Below are 23072 nucleotides of genomic sequence, written 5' to 3'. Positions count from 1 at the left end.
TGTGTTTGAGTAACAATACAAAAAATTTAAGATTAAAGTAAATTTACTATTGGTATGTATTTTTCTATATTTGTGGTAAATATTTGATTTATAATATCTTCCATAAAAATGTATAATTATAATTATATTTTAGCTATTAAAGCCATGTTTTATCTTGGCAAACATGAACTTTCACCAGACTGGGATCAAGATTTATTATTTGGTGTTGACGAACTTTGTATTCTTACAGGTAGTGATGCATAACATGGCAATGTAATTAGTACATTTTATGTTAAAAAACTGTCGGGAATAGTATAGTTTTGGTTGAGTATTTTACTTTGGAAAAATTATTTTTATACTTGTAGTTACGAGTACTCAATTCAAGCCCGAAATTGAGCACTCGTTTCACTATTTTTAAAATTAAAAATTAAAAACACTCTAAATACTAAATAGTATCTACTTGAAAAATAAATGTTAATACTATAAATAACTGAAAGAACCCAAATATTTGCGATAAGAATACCAGGAAGGTGTAACTTGATAGTTTCAATTTTATTCACGTTAGTAATTGTCAGAGAAAGGTTTGTATAAAAGGAAATTAAAATATTTTGGTAAATCTTCTATTTGTAGTATATTTAAAATACTCTAGTAATTCGAACCTTTTTTCGAAAACTTGGCATTTGTCGAGTACTCGAGTTTTTTAATACTCGGTATTTGTCGGTTTAGAGTACTGAAATATAAAGACATGATCCCTGTTTTCTTGAATACATGGTATACCCGTATACATATACCTACTCATATGCAAAGGTGGGCATTAACTACTTAAAAAGTTAATTTTTTTTTTACTTTTTAACTTAATAGTTAGTTTATTTTCTAATAAACTTATGAACTTAACTAGTTTAATTTACAGTTGAAATAACTTAGCTTGTGTCAGTTGATTTTAAAAAAATCCATCAAGTTAAACACATTTTGAAATTTTTCGTTTATACGTAAATATTACTATGTGAGTATAAAATAAAAATAATCCAATACAAAAACACAAACATTTCTGTTCTTTTCCTTGATAACAGAATTTTTTGCATATTAATTTATGTTATTAAGTTGTAAATTATATATTACCTATATGAGTTGCAATTATAAATGTTTTTAAAAAATTAATCATTTTTAATTATAAATTGACAATTGTTATGTTTTAATGTTATATAATTATATTATTCAATTGCTTTATGATGTAAAAAAATATATTAGTTAAATTATTATTTTAAGATGAGTATAGTTTAAATTAGTAAATAATAATAAAGTAAAAGTAAAAGGGTATACAGTGTACATTATGATAAAAGTTTAATAAAATTGTTTTTATAATTTATAAATTAGAAACTAAAAAGTCACATTCACTCTTTATATCATTTACATACTAATTAAAAAAAAAAATAGATAAGCTTTTTTAAACTGAGTTAAGTTAATATTTTTTTCTATATTAACTTTTAACTTATCGATCTTGTCTCTTCTTAACTTAACTTGCCCACCTTTGCTCATATGTATGAATGCTTATTATACCTAAACTGTGGATACGATTTATAATGATGCATAGTTTAAACATCCTTTAATAATATATTATGCAGGATGATGTAACAACTGCAGTAATTGATAGTTATAATAGTCCTTCTGGCTCTAACAATAGTTAAGTCTTGATACCAATTATTGACAAACTATTTATTTTTATTTAGATTAATTATTTTGCAAATAAACAATTATTATTACAATAGATTATAATATTATAATAATGCATTAATAGATAATAATAGTTTGCTCACCTTCTTTAAGCTAGTGCTTGTATTGAAGGTGATGAGTTCTTGAAATATAGATATCAAATAGTAACATAATTATAAGTAGAATAAAACAGAAAAACATTATAGTTACAATATAACAATAGAAGAGAACAAAAAAAGAACCTAATAATAATAAACTGAAAACAATAGTATATGATTAATATATATCGTATACTTATATTAATTATACATTAGAAATTATAGTAGTTTTAATACTGTGTTATACTTAAAATGATAATAGTAAATTATATAAATTTAATTGTTCTATTCATAGTTGTTTTTAGTTTTTTTAGATGAATATCATAAGCACAACCCCAACTCCCAATACATAAGAAATAGTTGACTGAACTAGTGAGATGTATATTATTTTTAACTGTATTTTATTAAGTATAGATCTAAGATTTAATTGAAGTTTATTATTAAATTATAATCAAAAATTGAAAAAAAATCGGGTAAGTGGATGTCGCTCTGCTGTACAGTAGGTTACTAGTGGGTAAATGTATTTTTCAATGGCTTGTATTAAACTTGAGTTCAAATGTTCAATGATATAATATCACTGTTTAAGTAAAAACGATTGTGAGCGGAGACGGTTTGTCAGTCTACATACAGCATATTTAATATAATTATTATTTATTATAGGCTGTAAGTTGAATTAATATTGTAGTATTATTATAATAAATAAATAAACACCACTGTAAAACCACTAGCTTCCGCGCTCCGCTCAGTATCGAAAATATATATTAAATTTATTGTAAAATATTTAATACCTAACTATAATGTTGGCACACAATATATAAATATAAATAATATTATAATGTATGATACTGTATAGGTAGTATTAGGTACCTATACCCGTATTTTGCTCAAGCATATTGTGTTGCCTGGCGTATTGTATAGGCAATTATTAGAACGTGGTTGCACTCAAATCAAAGGTACCCCAACGTAAATACCCAAATACTTTACTTAACAAAAATAACGATTTTTAAAAAAAAAAATAAAAAAATAAACTACTTTACTCAAATAAATGTTTTTAGAATTAAAACTTTTCTAAAAAACAGATTTACAAATTGGCTATTTTGAGTTTTTCAACAAAAATTTAAGACAGATTTAAATTTTCTAACAAGCCGAACTCCACAGATCACCTGAATACCTACGTCCTACTTATATATAATACGAGTATATATATATATTTATATATAAGCTGTTCGTGATGGACCATTTTGTTATCATAATAATTATTAATTATTAACATCGTTGATTGACCTGTACAGATATTAGACAATATTTCTGTACCTATACTATGGCTACTATTGTATTTAAAATTTAAATACATTTTTGGTACCTATAGCAAATACTTTTTGACAATTGTATTTTAAACATGGCTTGTATTTGAAAAAAAAAATCCATTTTACGTTATTTAATATAAATTTTCATATAAAATTAAAACGTTACACAATTTTTGAGTTTATCGTTATTCAGAATTAAAACGTTAGATAATTTTTGCGTTTATCGTAATTTAGAATAAAAACGTTATTTTACCCAATATATTTTCCAACAAATCAGTAAGTAATTTACTACTTAATTTTTTTCAACATCGTTACCAGAAAATTATAATTTATTATTTTATTAATATTTAATATTTGATATTGGTATAAATGGTATTCTATATACCTAACACCTAGGTGTATTATATAATTACGTTGGACATTTTAACTGAATAAGTTAATAAGCTAAACTTTGCTAAACTTTACTTTTACAAATGGGTTAGAAATGGTTCTATCCATGATTGCGTTATTTGTTTTTATATGTAGCTAATATAAATAAAACGGATGTTTTAACAACAGTATATACTCACAAGAGGACCGCAGCAGAACATACTACAGAGTAGACAAAGTACAGAGTGAATACAAAATAAGTCTATACTCTAGACCTCCTTCTACAGCGCAATTATCGGGACATCATTAATCATTATTAATAATAATTATTATTATTACAATACTAGGTATTTGCTATTGACAATTCAATTTAAAAGTTATCAATAACTCCAAAAAAAAGCGGGCGAGTATCTAATGTCCGGATACGGAATATATTATAATAAATTCTTAGGTAAAAATAAAGACCATGACATAAAATATATTTCTACGAAACCAATATAGGTACCTTACTTTTAAATAAATGGATTTTTAATTTTTAAATAATTTTGTTTTGCGTTATTTTTCGTATATTCTATAAATGGCGTTTTGCGAAATTTTTTGTTTAATGATATATTATATATTTTGTTATTCGTTATGCTTTGTTTTGTGTTATTTAATTATTTTTGAGTATTGCTTTCCGTTATAACTACGTTTACAAATTTCAATCGTTATTTGTCAAATATAACGTTATAATCATAACGTTATTATAAAGTTTGCAAGCCCTGATTTTAAATACTTTCAAAATACTTATTCTCAAGGCTGGGCATTAACGAGCTTATAAGTTAAAGTTAAGTTAAAAAGTTAATTTAATTTTAACTTTTTAACTTATCTAGTGACTTTTGGCTTTTCATTAACATAACTGTTATCTTACTGAATTTCTTTTTCAATTAACGTGAAATTTACGAATTAATTTTTCAATTTAAGAAATAAGTTAAGTTAATTTATTTTGTTTTCAATTTATCATATTTCACTATTTTTGTCTATTTTGTTTTCATGTCAAAAAATATTTACCGTTTAAAGTTAAAAATGTAATCCAACTTATATGGAAATACTGTATAAAGTATAAACACTATAGTCTATAATTTAGTTTTAGATTGGAATAAAATTAAGTAGGTATGCAAGCGTTGTATAAGCAAATCAACTTTTTAAACTTAATGAAAAGTTAACAAAAAACATAAACTTTTAACTTAACTTAGTTAACCTATAGTTAAATTAACTTTTAACTTCTAACCTTTGGTTATTGGTATTTATCTACTTAAATTAACTGAGTTTAAAAAAAATAATTAAATTGCCCAGCCTTGCCTTTTCTTTGGTTTTTATTCCAGTATACTGAATACTTTTTTTTTTTTTTACTGTCGTACCTATTTCAACAAACAATATTTTTGTTTCTCATGTTATTAAAATTTTTAAAAAAAGCGGTCATACAATAATATTTTTTATAAACCTTTTAAGAATTTTTAAGATTTCATTAAATACGCAGATGACAAAATGTCTACAATTCATATCTATATTGATAATATAATAGTCAATAGGCTCCTACGTGAATGTTTGACATCTGCAGAACTTATTGAACCAAATAAAGAAATTATTATTTTACTAACTAGGTATTTAAAAGGACGTGATACCCGTATGTGTTGTCTCCGTCTTATAAGTGAGTAACATAGCAAATTGTACGCTCAGCAGAACACGTGTAGCTCCGTTAATTTAAAAATTTGAGTGAATTGACCTCTTATAAAATCTAAATATAAGATTATTATCTAGGTTAGGTGAGTTCGTGATCTACGTGAGTTATGAGTATTTTAAAATTGTAAATTTTTTATACGTCTTACCTATTTGTTTGTACATTTTTTTAAATACTGTATATACCTAGTTTAATATAAGATAAATAATTATATTTAAATAACAATAATAAACTATTAATAATAGTTTATACACAATTAATTATTTTTTTATTATAGTATACTTTTAAAAATGTCCACATTAGAAAATTGGACGATTGTAAAATGTACAGAAGAAGAAACCGTTGCAGTTATTCCAACCAAATGGTTGATAAATAAGGATATGTGCTTGTGGCCAGCTAATTCTTATAGTAAAGCAAAATGAAGTTCTGCTATAAGATTTCAGTTTAATCCAGAAATAGACTGGAAAAAATACAGAGTAAAATGTCTGTGTAAAACACCTATAAATGATTTTAAACTTGCTTCAAAAATTGCAAACCAAGCAACAATAGCTTCTGATCTTGAAGCAATAGTAACCAAAGAAACTTCAAGAGAGTTACCTAAAAAAAGATCAGCGCCATAAAAAAAAGGGTATCTTATTATCTAGTGAAGATGATGATTATGATAATAAGTTATGTTTACCAAAATATAAATATCCGAAACCCAATATATTTAATGGTAATTACAAAATTTGAATTATGTTAATTTTATATTGAACATGATTAATTATTTCATTTGTATATTTATATGTTACTAATAAGTGGATAATGATGATGATAATGATTGTGGATCTAGAAATATTACTCTTGACAATTTAGAACAACACTTAGCTATCATAAATGAGAACAATTTACTTGTTACTGAGAAAGACACTGTAACTGTTGATGACATAATAAGATCATGTGAAAATGATGGCAGTATGACAGGTAATAAATTAATAATTGTATAAATACCTACCTACTTTATTAATTATTTAAATATATATATGTTATGGATTTCATTAACATTTTTAAAAGTGGCTAATTTGTAGTTATTGGTACCTATAGTCTGTTGAATCTATATATTATATTATGTATACCTAATATATTATATAACTATATTCTGATATTCATATATACCTACCTAATTAAGTATTAATTTCAGAACAATTAGAATCATATCATCCCAATCTTAGTGTGGTAGCCAATGTTAGCAATGATGTACATAATGATACTGCAGTTAAAAAGACATTATGCATAATTATTGAGCAACAGATAATATGATGTATCAATGTCCAACTCTGCAAATGATAAAGCCCAAGCAGGTATTTATGAATAGGAAATTAATCTACATAATATAACAATCAGTTCAATATGTATTGTATTTTTTAAGTTTATACTTTTTTGTATTCACACAGTTTTAACTTCTTGTTTTGAAGAGTATATTTTTGGAGTACTTTGATATATTAAAAACACATCTGAATCTGAGTAGTTTATGATTTATAAGTGATTAAAGTTAAGCTAAGCGAATTAGTCATTTAGCATATTAATCAACGGCCAGGTACTCCAAAAAATGTTGGTCCACTAATCTGATCATGTATAATTTTTTAATACTTATAATTGGAGATGTTCGGGCCTGTTTATATTTTGTCAACTTTAGTAACTTGCAAGTATTTTCAACATTATAATATATTATGTAGAATTAATACATTTATATTGTATAATAAGTATAGGTAACTTAACTTAGGTCAGTTGACCTACTCTTTTTTAAACTATACCATTTAACATAAAAGAGTTGAATTCGTCAAAACCTGGCTTTGTGTAAAAATTCCTGTTTTCTCTGATTTCTTTCTTGTTTATCCCGATTATTTTAAAAGTATGTATTAAGAAAAGAAAACGTGGACGGCACATTAAAAAACACCTCATTATAAAATAAATATAGATTCATCACTTTCTTCGGAATCTAAAATATATTTTTTTATATGTATATATGTATATTTGCAAACAAATGGTTACAATAAATAATACATTAATAAGTTTGTTTGCTCACCTCCTTTAAGCAAAGCTTGTGGTGAAGGTGAGAGGTTCTTAATTAAGTCCTTAATTCAAATACTATTAATATGTAGTAGGTAGTAATAAAATAGACATGAGAGATTGCAGAATAAACAAAATAGAGTTTCTATAAATAGAAAATTGGAGTTGTCACACTAATAATATCTTATGCCAGTAGATAAAAATATTTCAATTAAACGGGTTAAAAATTATATTTACGGGCAAATATTATTAGTTTAACCCACCACCCCATAATCCGCAGACGGGTTGTCAACAGTAATAATCGAATCGTTCTGAATTGTGATATATGACAGACGGTTGCAGTTTTCATCGTTTCATTCGTGTCCACTGGGGTTTAACGTTGTATAATATTATTACGATTATACTTTTTCGTTTTAACAACATTATTGTTTGACAACAAATTTGTTATCGTTGTATTATAACTGAAATCTGTAGAATTTGGCGAATTAAAAGTATCACGCAATATTATCATCAAAATAATATGTATTCCAAACATTTAGTCATAAATTTAATTCAACTCCAATCGTCTCTAATACGGCGTCTTAGATATGCAATTTCACTAAATCAGTACATCACTGTCGATAAGCATTATTATTAATTATTATGCATTTATAGGTATTATAATAATATAATAATTATTATACAATATTATTATTTATTAATAATATATGTATTCCTACTTAGTTCTTTATGTTTGGTTTGAAAACAAACAGTTCATCCAACTACATTTTTTAAACACAATTTTATAAATAAATTTTTACATATACGAAGTATAAGTTATTAAATTGCTTATAGATTATGATAATACATAATATTCACTATTATTTTAAAATGTATATTTTTTTCAATTTTGAGGAGAAAAAAATTAAGCTACTTAGGTACTACCCTATTATTACATATTATTATCTATCGGTCAGTAGGTATAGGTTCTTTAGATCCAGCTAACTGAGAAATGTATGTATTTATAAATAATTACTGTACAGTTTTACAAATATTTATTGATAAGTATCAAAGTATGTATATTAAACTAAATAATAATATATATTATATTATAATTTATAACGAAAAAATTACTTTTCATCTTCATTTATTTATTTTAAATAGACTTGGTGCGTCGGATATTTGAAGCAATATTGTTTTGATAGATACATTTTTCTTTTTTTCGTGTTAGTAAACTACCAGCTATAATTTCACAGAGCAAAAATTTACTACAAGTAATTGAAATGGTTCAACTTTTTTTTTAAAATAAAACAAACAATATTTTTTTGGTTCAAACTTTATTAAAAATAAAAAAAAAAAGTATGTGCATTATTTTTTAATTTGTAGGACATTATATTTTCAGCCCTACTATTACTTATTAGTAATACGATTTACTTATAACTTCATACTTCACGCCAATTGATCAACTTATTTGAAAATTTAAGTGCTGAATGGTGTCCTAGTGTCATAACCAAGTAAACTTACAGGATTTACGGCGGAGCCCCACCCATAGTTATGAACTTTTTAAAAACTAAATCAATATTAGACAAACTTGAAATAGCAAGAATTCAACCTACATAGGTACCTAAATTATAACTGTTCATAAAAATCACTTGAAAATGTAATTAATTTACGTTCATTTTCACAGTTCACTTTCTTTTAAGGAGCATATAATTTTGTAATTTTTTAAATAAAGTGTTGATTAAAATATGAATAATTTAAAAAAAAGTTATTGTTTACATAATAAGTTAGTACCAATCTAATAATTAAACTCTCTTACCTATATAGTTAATATATTTATCGACTATATTATGGGTAGCTTACTTATTGAAATACAATTCAAGTTACATAGGTAGGTACCTACAATTTATTTATATGATATAAAATATGTTAACAAATATTTTTGAAGTACCACCTACCTACTTTTTTATTACTACTGTAGCCTGTAGGTACTAAGGATGTAATAGATTTCAATTCGAATGAGTAACTAGGTTGTAAAGGGCGTAGGGCGGAACTTTAATCCTGTTTTAAAAGGGTGAGGGTCTCACTATACCATCGACTTCTAAAACCACACACTTGCGATAAAATGCAGGACAAAATACTTTTGGTAGATTAAAACCGTACACTTATGATTTTTACTAAAAAATGTATTGACTATAATAGGTAATTTATAATGCATATGTTACCGGAAATGTTGACAATTAGGAAATGACGACAATTCCTAGTAAATGTTGACAATTCCTAAAAGCGGAAGGCAATGTTATCACCGCCTAGGCATTGTCATCATTTCCGTAGTTTATTAGGCAATGTTATCACTAGGGCCCGGAATTTGATGATCTAAAAATATATAAAAAAAAAATTCATAAAATGACATTTATTAATTTATTTTTTTTTTTAAATGATATTAAAAATGTATATTTTACTGTAAAAATTGATAAATATTGTTTCGACACAAATTATAATTATTATAAATTAATTAAATACAACTATATATTATAGTCCTTTACACTCTATGTAGTAGACACTATTGAACTAATAATGCTATCGAACTCAAATTAAATGAGAAACGGAGACACACGGGTAAAATTATTTTATACCTATATCTGTGCGGATACATGAAATTATATCAAACACGGGTTTATGTCGATGGCCACATGGATGGCGGAAACAAAATCAACAGATTGGCCGTCTGGATTAAAATTTATCCAATTTTGAAAAAATCATGCTTTTCATTCTGGTATGATAATTAATTAATAAATTAATAATTAATTTAAAAAATAATTTTAATTGATTCTTTTTAGGTATCGGTCAAACAAAGACGAGGGAGCTGAAGAAAATGTACCGTGTACTAGTAACTTAGAACAAGTGACTAGTGACTTAGGACTTGATAAAAAAAAAATGTAATATAGTTTAATATGTTTAAGTTAACAATGTATTTATTTAGTTGATCAACGAAAACAAAATATACTTGATGCACGTCAATCATCTGCACACAATTTAGAAAAACAGGCACTAAAAATGGTTAAAACATCCAATAGAAAATATGATGAACTTAGTGTTGGAACTACAGTACGTCTGAGTATTCCAGATGTAGATCGTAGATCGTGCTCGTGGATAGCCAAGAAATGTATTAGCGGTTGTAACAGAAGTTAAGGACGATTTATACAAGCTATGTCAGAAGTACACTAGTATTTTTATTAACGTCTTAATCATCTTCGTATTCAAACTCATGCGTTATAAAAATTAATTATTTTTTTTTTTAAATTGTAGGCACTGAAAGTGGATTTTTAAAACATATGTACACAAGATCAGAAATAAATCCTTGCAAAGCAAATTTATTGGATCTAAGTACTGTCTTAAAATCGGCAGGTCAAGCAGAAAAACCGTTATCACTTCGGGAGGCAGCTACTGTAAATAGTATTTCAGGGGCACAAGGATATACCCGATGTCAATGTAAGACAAAATGCAAGACGAACAGGTGTGCTTGCAGATCGGTATCTAGAACTTGTAATTCTAAATGTCATGGTAGTTTGCCACGAGAAAATAAAAATGAGTAACTAAGTTGCAAATCGTAAAAAAATTTTAAAAAGCTTAAATTACATAAATTAAAATGTTAAAAAAATACTTGTTTATTTATTGATTATTTATTAAGTTGATAGTAGATTAATTAATAATTATGTTTGATAAAAGTAATATTTAAATAAGTCAGATTAAATTTAAAAAATGTGGCATCTTTGCCTACTATCGTTAGGAAATGATAACATGTACTAGGCGATGATATCATTTCCTTCCGATTTTAGGAATTGTCAACATTTACTAGGAATTGTCATCATTTCCTAAATTTCAACATTTCCTGTAACATATATATCGTATATATCGTATAAGTATAATATATTATTTATGCAAACAAAAAAAAATTGTTATATTCATATTTAAAAAAAAAATTAAGTTTAAACAAGTGCTCTTAAATAAATACAATTTAATTAAAAATCAAAAATATATGATGTTAAAGTTACCACTTTTTTGTCTTAAAATATTAAATAGATAATATAATGATTAATATTCTGGAACACATAGATATTTACTGGAAGACCTAAAGTGCTTTTGAAATTATTTTAAACAAAACTCAATAAAACCTAGATACAATAAAAGTAGTATAATTTAAATTTTGCTATTTGGTAACGCTCCATTGATATCATCTATTATCAATTTGAGTCATCATCTACTGTAATTTCGTCACTAGAAGAACTACGAATGTCTCCATCCATCTGAAATCAAATAATATTTTAATTAAATACAAACATTTAAGTAATGAGATATTGTGAACAATACTGTATAACTACATACTTTTCCAGCATTCCACGAAAGATATGCAATTCTCAAAATTAAGTGTGTCCAATAAAGATGGAGACCAAGTAAAAGAAACAGTAGTCCATTGAATATGTAATAAGCTGGGGACATTTGGTTTACCACTTGGGACGTATTGACTGACGTACTATAGTCAAAATATAAATAAAAATTAAGATTAATACTAATTATACAGATATATTAAGAATAACTGATATAAGATTAACCTGTACAAAATCCAAAAAGGGAATAAACCAATTCTGGTTAATAGCCAGACAAAAATGAATACTACTGAAATGAAGTCGCATAATTTTTGATATTTGGCATATTGGGCCATTTTCGCAAGCTATAATAAAAAACTACTGATTAAAATATATATTACAAAATACAAGCAAAGCCAGGAACAAATTTTTTAATAGTATTATTATATGTTTTATATATTATAAATATTTTTGTGTAGATATTCCAAAAGTTTGATGTAATTTAATCAGAGGTCAATCATATCATGTACTTAGGTTAAAATACCTATATTATTTTTGTCATGTATACTACTACTAATTAAATTGAAATTTTCACCAGATTTGTACAGATATATTCCTGAACTTCAATAATATAATTTTACAACTATAGAAAGTAACTTGGCATCACTTCACATTCCCTTTACTACTATCCTTCATATAATTGAGTCTTTAAAAAAATAATTGTCAGTATAACAATAAAATGGCTGAACAATTTCTGTATTAGGTTCTATTGAAACTATAATATATTCACTATATAAAATAATATATTGTGTTGAACTTATTAAAAAATTATATTTAAATTAATTATGCAGGTAATTTCAAATTATTGATGTGTATGACGGATTTAGTAATAGTCATTATTTCATAGTAGATATTGAATTGTTCAGGATTGTTTTACAAAACGAAACACCAGTTGGTTATCTATATTTCTCACACATACAAAATGCTATATTCATAAGGTAGATAAGGGTATTTGAAGGTATTTGATGAAAGAGATAGAAACCAAGAGTATAATTTGTTTGTAAAAAATGTATTTGTTTCCTAATCTATTAAAAAGAAATTATGAATATTCAATTCGTAACAGAATAATATTATAGTTAATAATATTAACTATCAATTTTTTATGAGGTAATAGTCAGAAAAGAAGAGATTATGTATGTGATACCCTTCAAAATCTTATTTTATTTTTTTAATAGGCGATAAATAATGTAATTTAATTCCAATAATCTATAAGCTTGATCTACATTATATTATAAGGGACCTATTAATATAATAGAAGAACTAATATTTTTAAATCACACAAATCCCAATCATATTTGAACATAATAATGTCACTTCTAACATAATTTAATTAAACAAATAATATTTTATAATTTTAATTAAAAACGTGTGGAAAAATGTTTATCTTTATTATTTGCCCTATGATTCTGAGAATTATAAAATTTATATTTCAACTCTATTTCTTTAATTTTGTAATTATTATTAATATTATTACTTCACTTTTATTTTATTTTATTTGATAAAGCACAACACTTATAAGCAATAGGAAAAATAATATTATTCATTACCTCAAGGAAAATATCGCCACAATCATGTGTTAAAAGCACAAGAGTCCCGATTCTATGGAAATTACATATCCATGAAAAAGATAACAAGCATATAGTACATATGTGATGGACAAACATTTGCCAAAAATCTTTTCGTTTGACATCAAAAAATTGAGAAACAGCTAATGACCAATAAAATGATAATGACATCATATAGTACCACCATGTGTCTCTTGTGACACCCTGTAAAGAAAGTAAAAAAGGTATTAATAAATATAATATTAATTATACTGGCTTTTCAAAGGACAAATATTTGTGTTGGTATATTTACACCCAATAAAATAAAGGATTTTTACCTGGTGTGGATATCCAATCCAACAATAATCTATATTCAATAACCATGGTTTGTTCCATAAGAACACAAGACCATAGTGGAATGAAAATGTGTAATAGAAACATCGCCAACTGAAAAAGAATATAATCGAAGCATTTTTTAAAGCAAAAATTAATGAAAATTATTCAATATAAATCTAATATCAAATGCTCATTTTGTTAGTTTGGTAAAAATAAAAACATTAATATTTTTAATATAATAAATAGTAATATTATAAAGTTATTTGATTAAATAAATACCAATTAACTACATAATGAGCTAAATAATTTATACTAGATGTATTTTATGAACAATAACTATGTATATAGGTATCTAAAAGGTAGGTAATCATTGTTGTAAAATAATGAACTGAACGTTATAACCACCATTCTTAACCAAAGAATTATAATTGAAAACAGATATAATAATATTTATTAACTTATCTTAAAACTTTATGGTTTAAATTTTTATGAGGAAGTCATAAGACTGAAAAATAAACTAAATAGATAAAAGGTAACCTATAATGTAGATTAAAATACAATTAGTTGACAGAAAATAACTACCTACCTAATATAGTAATAATCTTAATTAACAGTCTAGTTCTTTTAGCATGAATCAGGAAATATCTATTTTAATGTATTTTTTATGAGTCCAATGTCTTTTATTGTGTACCTATTTAAATAATATTAGTTTTGAATTCCTATAGTAGTTCCTTATAGTAGTTAGGTTAGTTTATTTCAAACAAATTTTGGTTTCAATGTGGCTTTTAATTTTTTTAATTGAACTGGTTCTATGTGTCTATGCAACCATTCTGTATATTACAGTGGATCATTGAATTTTCCTTAATTTACTAATAGGGTTCGTATTCAAAGGCAATTTAATCAGTAAAAAAAACTTTTAAAATGTAAAAAAGACAAAAAAAAAGCATCAACTGATTTATATAAAAAGCAATAACAAAAAAAATTTACTAAAAAATGAAATAGTTTGTATATTGTACAGTCAACTAGTAGTGTATTAAAAAAAAATTACTATCATGTATTTAGATAAACTGCCTTATGTAAAATGTTGACGGTTTGGGCTTAAAATATTTGTGTAGGTACATAGAAAATGAAATCGGGGTGGACTGACGAACAATTTTAAATTAATAGTAAGTATTAGAGATGTTCCGGGTACCCGGCAATTACTCGATAGCCGGGTACTCGATATCATATTTAAGACTCAGCTCTTACTCGGTACTCGGCGTAATACCTACATTTTTACTCGACTAATATCCAATGGCAAAAACTGATAATCTATTTATAAATATATGCATATCTATAATTAATTTAACGGAACAATCTAAAATTCTAGGGTAATGAATTATAATTTATTTTGGTACATATTGGAATAACTGAATTGATTTACAATAGCCAGTTGATTATAAACAAATCATGTTTTTCTTCTATGAATTACAAAAATAAATCTCGTGTTTACTGTTTAAAGACTTAAATGATATTATTAATAATTTCTTAATCAGTAATTGTTAGTTGATACTTTAATACTAGTATAAGTAGTGTTAACATTTTTACTCGGCCAATACTCGATACCCGGTTAGTAAAAACAATTTTACTCGGCCAGTACTCGGTGCCCGGCTTAGTACCAGATTTTCTACTCAGAACATCTCTAGTAAGTATATACTCATTATGAACATATTTTAATCTATAGTAGTATGGGTACTTAACGTTAAATTAATTGGTCATACCAAATAATCAATAAAGTATACAGCGATATCGGTAAATATCGCTGATAATAAAACCCATTAAAAATAATTAACTGCCAACAATGCAGTCTTCAGAAAATCTTTTCGATTTGTACCGTTTATACTTATGTTGTGTATAAAACTCTAAAATCAATTGAAAATTAAACACAATAAAGGCATTTATTAGTGAAAAAAGCAAAAAGGCATTTAACAGTAAAAAAGTAAAAAAAAATACGTTCATTATCTTACATATTAAATGACATGCATTATTATATAAAAAAATTTCTCTATTATTATTATTATTATTATTATTATTGAAAAAAAAAGGTTTTTGCCTTGAAATCTGAACCTTAATTATAAATTATTACATAGGTAACATCTTCTACATATTAATTAAAATTAAAATTAAAGAATAATAGGCATATTATTCCTTATCTCAAACGTATTGATATTGAATAGTAAAATTGTACCAAACCTCTAATGATGTCGAAAACATACTCAAAATTATATTACGCACTGTTTTTACATATACTTTACATAATATTGTGTGTTGTATTTACCTATAAGGCTATAACTTGTTTCAGTGTTTGAGAATATAGGTTAGTCTTTGGTCTTAGTTACAACAAATAAAACAAACAATAGACCTAAAAATGTATAGGTAGGTACAATAGAAAAAAATATGAAATACATTCAAATTGTGTACCTATATTATAAAGTCAACAAAATTCTTTAAACCAACAATTTGGTTAATTTACAGGAGCCTACTATATCCATATCTTAACATAATGAATGTATTACATAATACCAGGTGATCCTCAAGGTATGGTCAAGGAATTGTAGTAGGGTTAACAAGAACACCATTAGTCATCATCCCACATTATTTAGTGGCTCACAGCTGAATACACTTGACAATTTAAGTTGTACCATTTTTACTGTGCCACACAATTATTCGATTACAGATAAGCAACATAGAGACTTGCAAACGAACACAAACACCAAACAGGTCACAAAAGGTTAGATTTTTTTGTGCGTATATATAAATTGTTAGATAGATGTTACCTGCTCTCACAGAATTTGATGAGAGTCGAAGGCTTGTCCTGTGCTCGCCTCAGCCTCATCCATCGTTCTACTTGTCGCTCGGTCCAATCAAGCCTCTTGGCCAGGCCCACTACCTCCTTATGATTCCACTTGCTGTTCCGCGCAAACGTTTTCTCTAGCAAGTCATTGTTCGGGGCCTTTTTTGGTTTGGTGCTCTTGATGCCCAGCGACAGGCCAAACGGCGAAAAACAATATCTGAAAGAGAGGCCGCCTTATAGGTAAAGGAAAAAATAACCGAAAACCGCCAACCATGCATGGTCTAAAAAGAACACATTCCTCCCTAAAGTTCAACTCACTTTTCGAGCAAATATCTTATGAGCAACACGACAACGGCCATGGGCAACGGGTAGATCAGGTGCCTGTGGTCGGTGTACTGGACCCATTCGTTGGGTTCCAGGTCGGACCACTGAGTGTTCGGCGGCAGCCAGATGTCCGGTGACCAGAAGGCATCGATCAGAGGCTGGAACACGGACATTGCGTGACTGATGGGTAACTTCCAATGGGTACCGGCTGTTGGTGTGTCGGTCGACTGACCACAGCCCCACAAGTTGTAGGATAGTGGAGATACAACTAACTGGGAACGACCGCGACGGTTAATATAGTCAATAATCGCATAAACCTTCACAGACGCTACGCGCAAACCAACTGCGCGTGACGCCGGACGTTCGGGCCTATTTATACAACGACGCACGTGGACAGCGCGGCGGCGGTGCACGCGTATGTCGTTATCGTTGTTGGTGTCGTCGTCGTCGTTATGCGTTATGGAACGGATCGAAATCACAAGTCGGTTGTCACTGTTGTCAATTCCGAATCAATCGACGATCAATGCCGGTGTAGCCGAACGGACGTTGTCGGGTATGGGCGTAAAAATTACGGCATTACGATATTATCGGCTGTTGCTCTCAATTTATAGAACGGTACACAACACTATATCACCGGTGATGGCTAAATATATTTATATTTAAGGCCCCTGCAAATGTGTCATTTTTAAGGAGTTGTGTTTAGGCAATTATTTCGTTTCTGCGATTACTGATCGTCTTAGTGTGTGTAGTAAATGATCATTAGTGTGTGTATACTCCCCTACCATCACCCACGGACCGCATCAATTTACAATACATTGTTATTTCTTATCTGGTTTGTGGTCGCACGCACGAACATGCACAAGTCATATAATGTCTATATCGAAATATTCAAAACCAATTTATGGACGTGAAATAGCCGTCGCACTGACAAAAATTAAGGTACTTCTAGTGGTTTGATTTAAAAAATGTAAAGATGTTTGTATTGGTAAACAAGTTTACTTTGCATCGGTCGGAGTACTTTTTCAATTTTAGCAAATTCTTGACGAGAATAAATATTTTACATTTTATAAATTTATAAATTTTTAGTATTGAATATATTCAAAAAAATAAAAAATATGCTCCGACCGATACAAAGTAGACTTGTTGACCAATTAAAATATCTTTACATTTTTTAAATCGAACCACTAGAAGTACTTTATTTTTTGTCAGTCGCTAAGGTCGTTTTGATGAAAAAATAATAGGGTTTGCAGGGGCCTTAAAGGCAAATGGATATGATTTTTGGTTCAACAATTATTTAGAGAATAATAGTATCTAACCGTTTTTGTGGTTAAAAAAGTAGACAGTAGATACTGGAGGTAAATGGTATCTCATTTTTGGAAGAAAATAAACCCGCCCGATAATTTTGTAAATTTATGATAGGTAACCAATTTAAGCCCATTATATAATATAAATGAAAATTACATTTGTCGAATATTTTCGTTGATCAGATAATAGTGTAATACTCTTTTATTATTTACAGTTATATAGAAACTTATATTTTTCAAAAATATGTCAAACACATTAACATTTTTTGTTCGAAAATTTTAAATTTAGAAATGTCCTATATTACCAAATAATTTGTTCAGAATATTTGATTTATATACTTACATTATACAACTATAATTTCTGTACAGTGTCCACTGAAAACTAATTTTAGTCGAAAAATATAGCAGTTGTATTTTGTGAAAAAAATATTATAATGTAGACAAAACTATTCTTATTGAAATGCTTTTGAAAACAAATTGGGCTTATAAATTTCTTTATTATTCATTTTAATTTGTTTTGATCTTTTAAGTTACCAGTATTTTTAAAACGATATTTTTCTTCTAGTCATTTATTGATATTTTGACACTACTTGTTTGAACTCAAAACGAAAAACCGCACTTTATACCGTAGATTTAGAATATTATCGTGAATGTAATATTAGCTTCGCGTACCGCATGCCCATCACATAATATTATTTGTTGGTTGATATTTATCTATAGACTATTATAGGTATTAGTTACCTATATTATCTAGTATTAACTAGCTAGGTAGGTATACCCGTATACGTTTTTATTATTTTAATATTGTTGTTTTTGTCATAGTTGACCATCTTCTTGTAATCACAGTACGTTTTATAATTTGTTATTCTTATCTTATGGTTATAAATAAAAATATAATATTGCATCTCTAAAAATAGTGTAATACAATAAGATTTCAGGTTATACAATAATATAATACTAGCATTGATTGTAAATAGTATTTATAATCAATGAACAATGATCAGTGGCGAAATTAAGGTGGTGGACCCCGGGTACGGCCCCACCCCTCTTTGCTCATGTCATAGTTTAATTTTAATTTTTAAAAGTTTCCCTGAAATGTTGATCAAAACTCATTGACTAGATTGATTATTACTTATGAGATTTGGACATTTGGAATTTTGTGAATAACACGTCGAATCCGATGTATAGATATAATAACTATGATTGTCAATAAAATACTATATCCAACCACGGTTTAAGATAAATTAATATATACGCATGTTTACACACTGTTTTTCTATAATTTTGTTTTTTTTTTTTTATTAGCATTAAACCTGGAAAATTGTGTTTATTAAGAAATAAAATGTATGTATATACTCAGGAAAATAACAGAAAAACAGTGGTTAAATACATATTTTTGGACAACCTACCCGAGTTGGAGCATTGAATAAAATTATATTAAATTAAATTAATTTAGTATCTATCATTTTTATCTCTGGTGTAGAATAATTAAATATATTACCTAAATTATATTGTAAATGCTTTAAATGCTTTAATTTTTTATTTTTACTATAAGTTGTTTTAAAATGTCATAAATAATAAAACTCATTTCATAAAATATTGCTGTACAAAAAGGTTAAATGTTTAATCGAAAATTTGATAGTTGCCGAAAATAATGTTTGACATTATTTTATGAGAAAATAATTGCAATCGTGTTTTAAACAAAATTATACATGAATAATTTTATGAAAACGAATTGTTGTAATCGATTTTGCACATACAGATTACCATACATGGGGAATTAGATGGTTTAATTGAGGCTTCAAAAAATCTAAAATTCAGAATAAAAATCCTTGTGAAAAAAAATCCCCGGAATACAAATTACCAAACGGCCACACCGCATTTTTAAATAAAATTATTGGATATAAATGTATACTATATACTGGAAAATCAGTTCTGTGACGTACGGTTCGGGCACGGCTTTCTTGTAGAAAATGAAATTCCATGGGATATACCACATGCATAATACATTTATGTATGAAAAGTAGAACGGTCGTATGCTGCAAGGGCAGGGTAAAACCAACAAACCACCTACCGGACCTCTCCCAGTTGGAAATTAACGGGGGCCCACAAACATGATCGAAACTCACAGAGGTAGCTAACAAATACCCGGAAGTGTATAGTGAAAGGGTTAGCCGCACCAAACTGATAGAATACAATATACTCCTAAAGAATCAAACACCAAATACACTCAAACCATATCCCTACCCACAAGCGAAACAAGCAAAAATCGACGACATGGTAAGGGACATGGAAGAGCAAGGACTAGTTGAACAAAGAAATAAGACAGTTCGGCCCATCTATGTATTGATTTTAGGCGTCTCAATGACCATACCTTGAAACTCACAAGTGTGAGCTATACACAGACAACGCAGAACTTACATGGTTACACCGAGCCAAAGACACAAACTTCAAACTGACACGGTGGTCGTTACAACTACCTAATGTAAACTACCAAACAACACACGTACCCGGAATCCACAACGAAAGTCTAGACAGGCTATCGCGCACCCCAGCCCTATACTAGGACCACTGGTAGACGAGGAATGACTAGATGACCGATTAGTAGGGCTCCCACCACAAAAGTCACAACAATATCAAACACACCAGCTGACAACTTGTTCGCAACAACGGATGCTGGTGACACAACACACGAGCCACCCCTAACAAATACAACCCTCACAGAATGGCAGGCAACAGACCCACACATAAAAATATTTATCGGAAACGAAAAATCGGACATACCAGCGCGAAACACAAGAAACATAGCCGGGAAAAGAAATAATAACACGTTTACTTTCTCCGACGGCTTCCTGCGGATATACGTAGGGAACCATACACTCGTGTGTGATCCAAAGGGAAGGAAAAGTATGTGGTTTGGAAATATGACGATCACGCTCTAGTCAGCCATCCGCGTTAGAATGAGACATACGGGACAACCCGTCAAATGTTTTTCTGGAAAGGTATGAAAAGCGATGTCAGGCTATACGTTAAGTCATGCCACATCTACGTGTGCACCAAACCACTCAACGTAGCAGTAGACGGCCCAACGACCTCAAGAATCCCCTGACAGCCCTGGGAAGTCATCATCATTGACCTAATGGGCCCATGCCCCATATCCACGCACATGTAGGGGGAAACTGTTCATATTATTGGCAACCGACCTATTCAGCCGGTGGACTGAAGCATACCTACTCGGAACGGTCACCACCAAAACAATAACAGAAACGTTAGAAAGGGAATCTCAATGTTAAAAATGAAAGCAGTTTTATTTTTACTGCTCCAAAAGTTGATAACACTCAGAGACAAATTAATACATGCATTGTTCTAATCAGAATTTAAAATATTTTTCGATTGAATTCCTACGTTCTCTGATATATTTTTCCCTTGTATACCTATTAATATTAATTTAATAAAGACACAGTAACAAGAATACACTCAAATGTTAATTGTTATGTTCACTAATGTATCATGACTATTATGACTCACGAGATAAAAGAATAATACTATTGTTCAGCTAATTATTAATATTTGAAATTAATCTACATTATATATATTTTATGATTAGATATGGAATAATGTATATAATTATATAAATAATAATTAATTAATTATTTTATTTTTTAGATAATTAAGATAATTAATTATCTTATATTATAAGATAATATCAAACCTATATTAATGAGTTATATTGTTCTAGTTTCGGAAATTTAATTTTAAAAACAGTTTCATTTTACATATCTTATTTTATATTTATGATAGGTAGGTAATTTCTATTTTTTTTTTTTAAATTTAATATTAAGATGACGCCACACCCATACGGCCATACGTATTGTCTCCATCTTGCATAAAATGTGCATTATCTACAGTGGGCTTAATACTTAATTATTTTTTTCGGCGGTTATCAAAACCACACACTTACCGTTCATAACCGCACACATTATTCTATGTAAAAAGGAAAATTTGGAAAGGTCGATAGTTCAAACCGCACACATTTGATTGACAGTTAAAAATTAAACATATTTTATTGTTATTAATTAAAAAAATAATTTAGTGTTAATTTCGTTGTTATTAAAAAATAATTTAGTATTAATTAAAAATCATAATATAAAATAATTCAATATATAATTAAATTGAAATAAACTTACATCCTAATGTTTTTAAATAATCAATCAAGCTAATTACGTTGTTAATGAAACGATCATATAATTTTAAAATAAATTTTTCTTTCTCCCTGCATACTTTGCGTGTACGGTTCACGTTGACGTTTCGTATGAGGCGAAATTTGGTTTCAGTAATTATTTGTTGTTCTTTTAACACATCTATCTGGAAGAAAAAAAAACAAAAATAATTTAATAATAACTCAAAATATATTTATTATTTTAAATTCATATTCTTACTGAATGAAATATAGTAGGATGTGGAACATAGAATTCATGCCTAAGTTGACTATGGTAACTTTCTGCACCGTTTGTCGTTCTTGTAATTTTATTGGGCTTTTCTGCCCACAACATTGGTGAAAAATTATTAGTCTCAATATAATAATCCAATATGTAATCAGCAAAATCATAATATTGTTTTTCTTCTGGACAAGTAGCCATTATCTCAATAAACGCATCAGAAATCATATGTGATGGTAAATAAGGCAAACCAAAAAAAAGTTTTAACCATAGTCCAGATTGTGAATTTTTATCGTCGTAGTTTTTTTTTAATATTGGAATGGAACTGATTTTTCTGTACCATGCTTGACCAAGATGGAAACGACAGGCTTTAATAATAATTAAAGGAAATACTTCTTTAGCAGCAATATGAGCACCAAGTTCAAAATCTAATAGTAAGAGTGAAGGCTGGAATACACTATTGGCATTATTTAAATATAAGTCTTTTATTGTTTCCCAAATTTGTTTATAAATATCTTTTGTTTTTGATGGCAAAAAACAAAAAACAAGTGGTACGTAATAATTTTTAAAAACGCCGTGGATGGTATATTGTTGATAAAAATGTTTCGGACAATAAGTAAAAGTTCCGTCTGCTATATAAATTCAATTTCATTG

General features: G+C 27.8%; 2 protein-coding genes across 2 annotated transcripts in view; both read right to left on the bottom strand.

Annotated features, from left to right (window-relative positions):
• Window positions 1–11440: 11440 nt before the first annotated feature.
• On the bottom strand, window positions 11441–16848 carry LOC100168238 (ceramide synthase 6-like). Its single transcript, XM_008191571.2, has 7 exons — window positions 16670–16848; window positions 16335–16568; window positions 13521–13629; window positions 13186–13407; window positions 11825–11943; window positions 11598–11745; window positions 11441–11518 (listed from the first exon to the last, which is right to left on the bottom strand). Exons 1-7 carry the CDS (start codon window positions 16846–16848, stop codon window positions 11456–11458), a joined length of 1074 nt encoding a protein of 357 aa, XP_008189793.1. The 3' UTR covers window positions 11441–11455.
• Window positions 16849–21345: 4497 nt separating this feature from the next.
• Window positions 21346–23072, bottom strand: part of LOC107885874 — a 15951-nt gene continuing 14224 nt past the window's right edge. Inside the window, exons 2-4 of the mRNA XM_016809578.1 lie at window positions 22419–22846; window positions 22167–22344; window positions 21346–21413 (exon numbers count right to left, since the gene is read on the bottom strand). Of these exons, the coding sequence (XP_016665067.1) occupies window positions 21346–21413; window positions 22167–22344; window positions 22419–22846 (674 nt within the window). The remainder of the gene's footprint in view (window positions 21414–22166; window positions 22345–22418; window positions 22847–23072) is intronic.

Source organism: Acyrthosiphon pisum, chromosome X (assembly GCF_005508785.2).
Source record: "Acyrthosiphon pisum isolate AL4f chromosome X, pea_aphid_22Mar2018_4r6ur, whole genome shotgun sequence".
Classification (NCBI taxonomy): domain Eukaryota; kingdom Metazoa; phylum Arthropoda; class Insecta; order Hemiptera; family Aphididae; genus Acyrthosiphon; species Acyrthosiphon pisum.
This window is presented reverse-complemented; position numbering and strand designations above follow the sequence as displayed.

Bases quoted from the DNA above. Each gene is read 5' to 3' on its own strand.
- LOC100168238 (XM_008191571.2), bottom strand. From the start codon at position 16,848: ATGTCCGTGTTCCAGCCTCTGATCGATGCCTTCTGGTCACCGGACATC. The intron at 11,944-13,185 runs GTAATGAATAAT...TTTTTATTATAG, and splicing joins GTGGCGATATTTTCCTTGAG to CTTGCGAAAATGGCCCAATA. The intron at 11,519-11,597 runs GTATGTAGTTAT...ATTTGATTTCAG, and splicing joins TTTCGTGGAATGCTGGAAAA to ATGGATGGAGACATTCGTAG.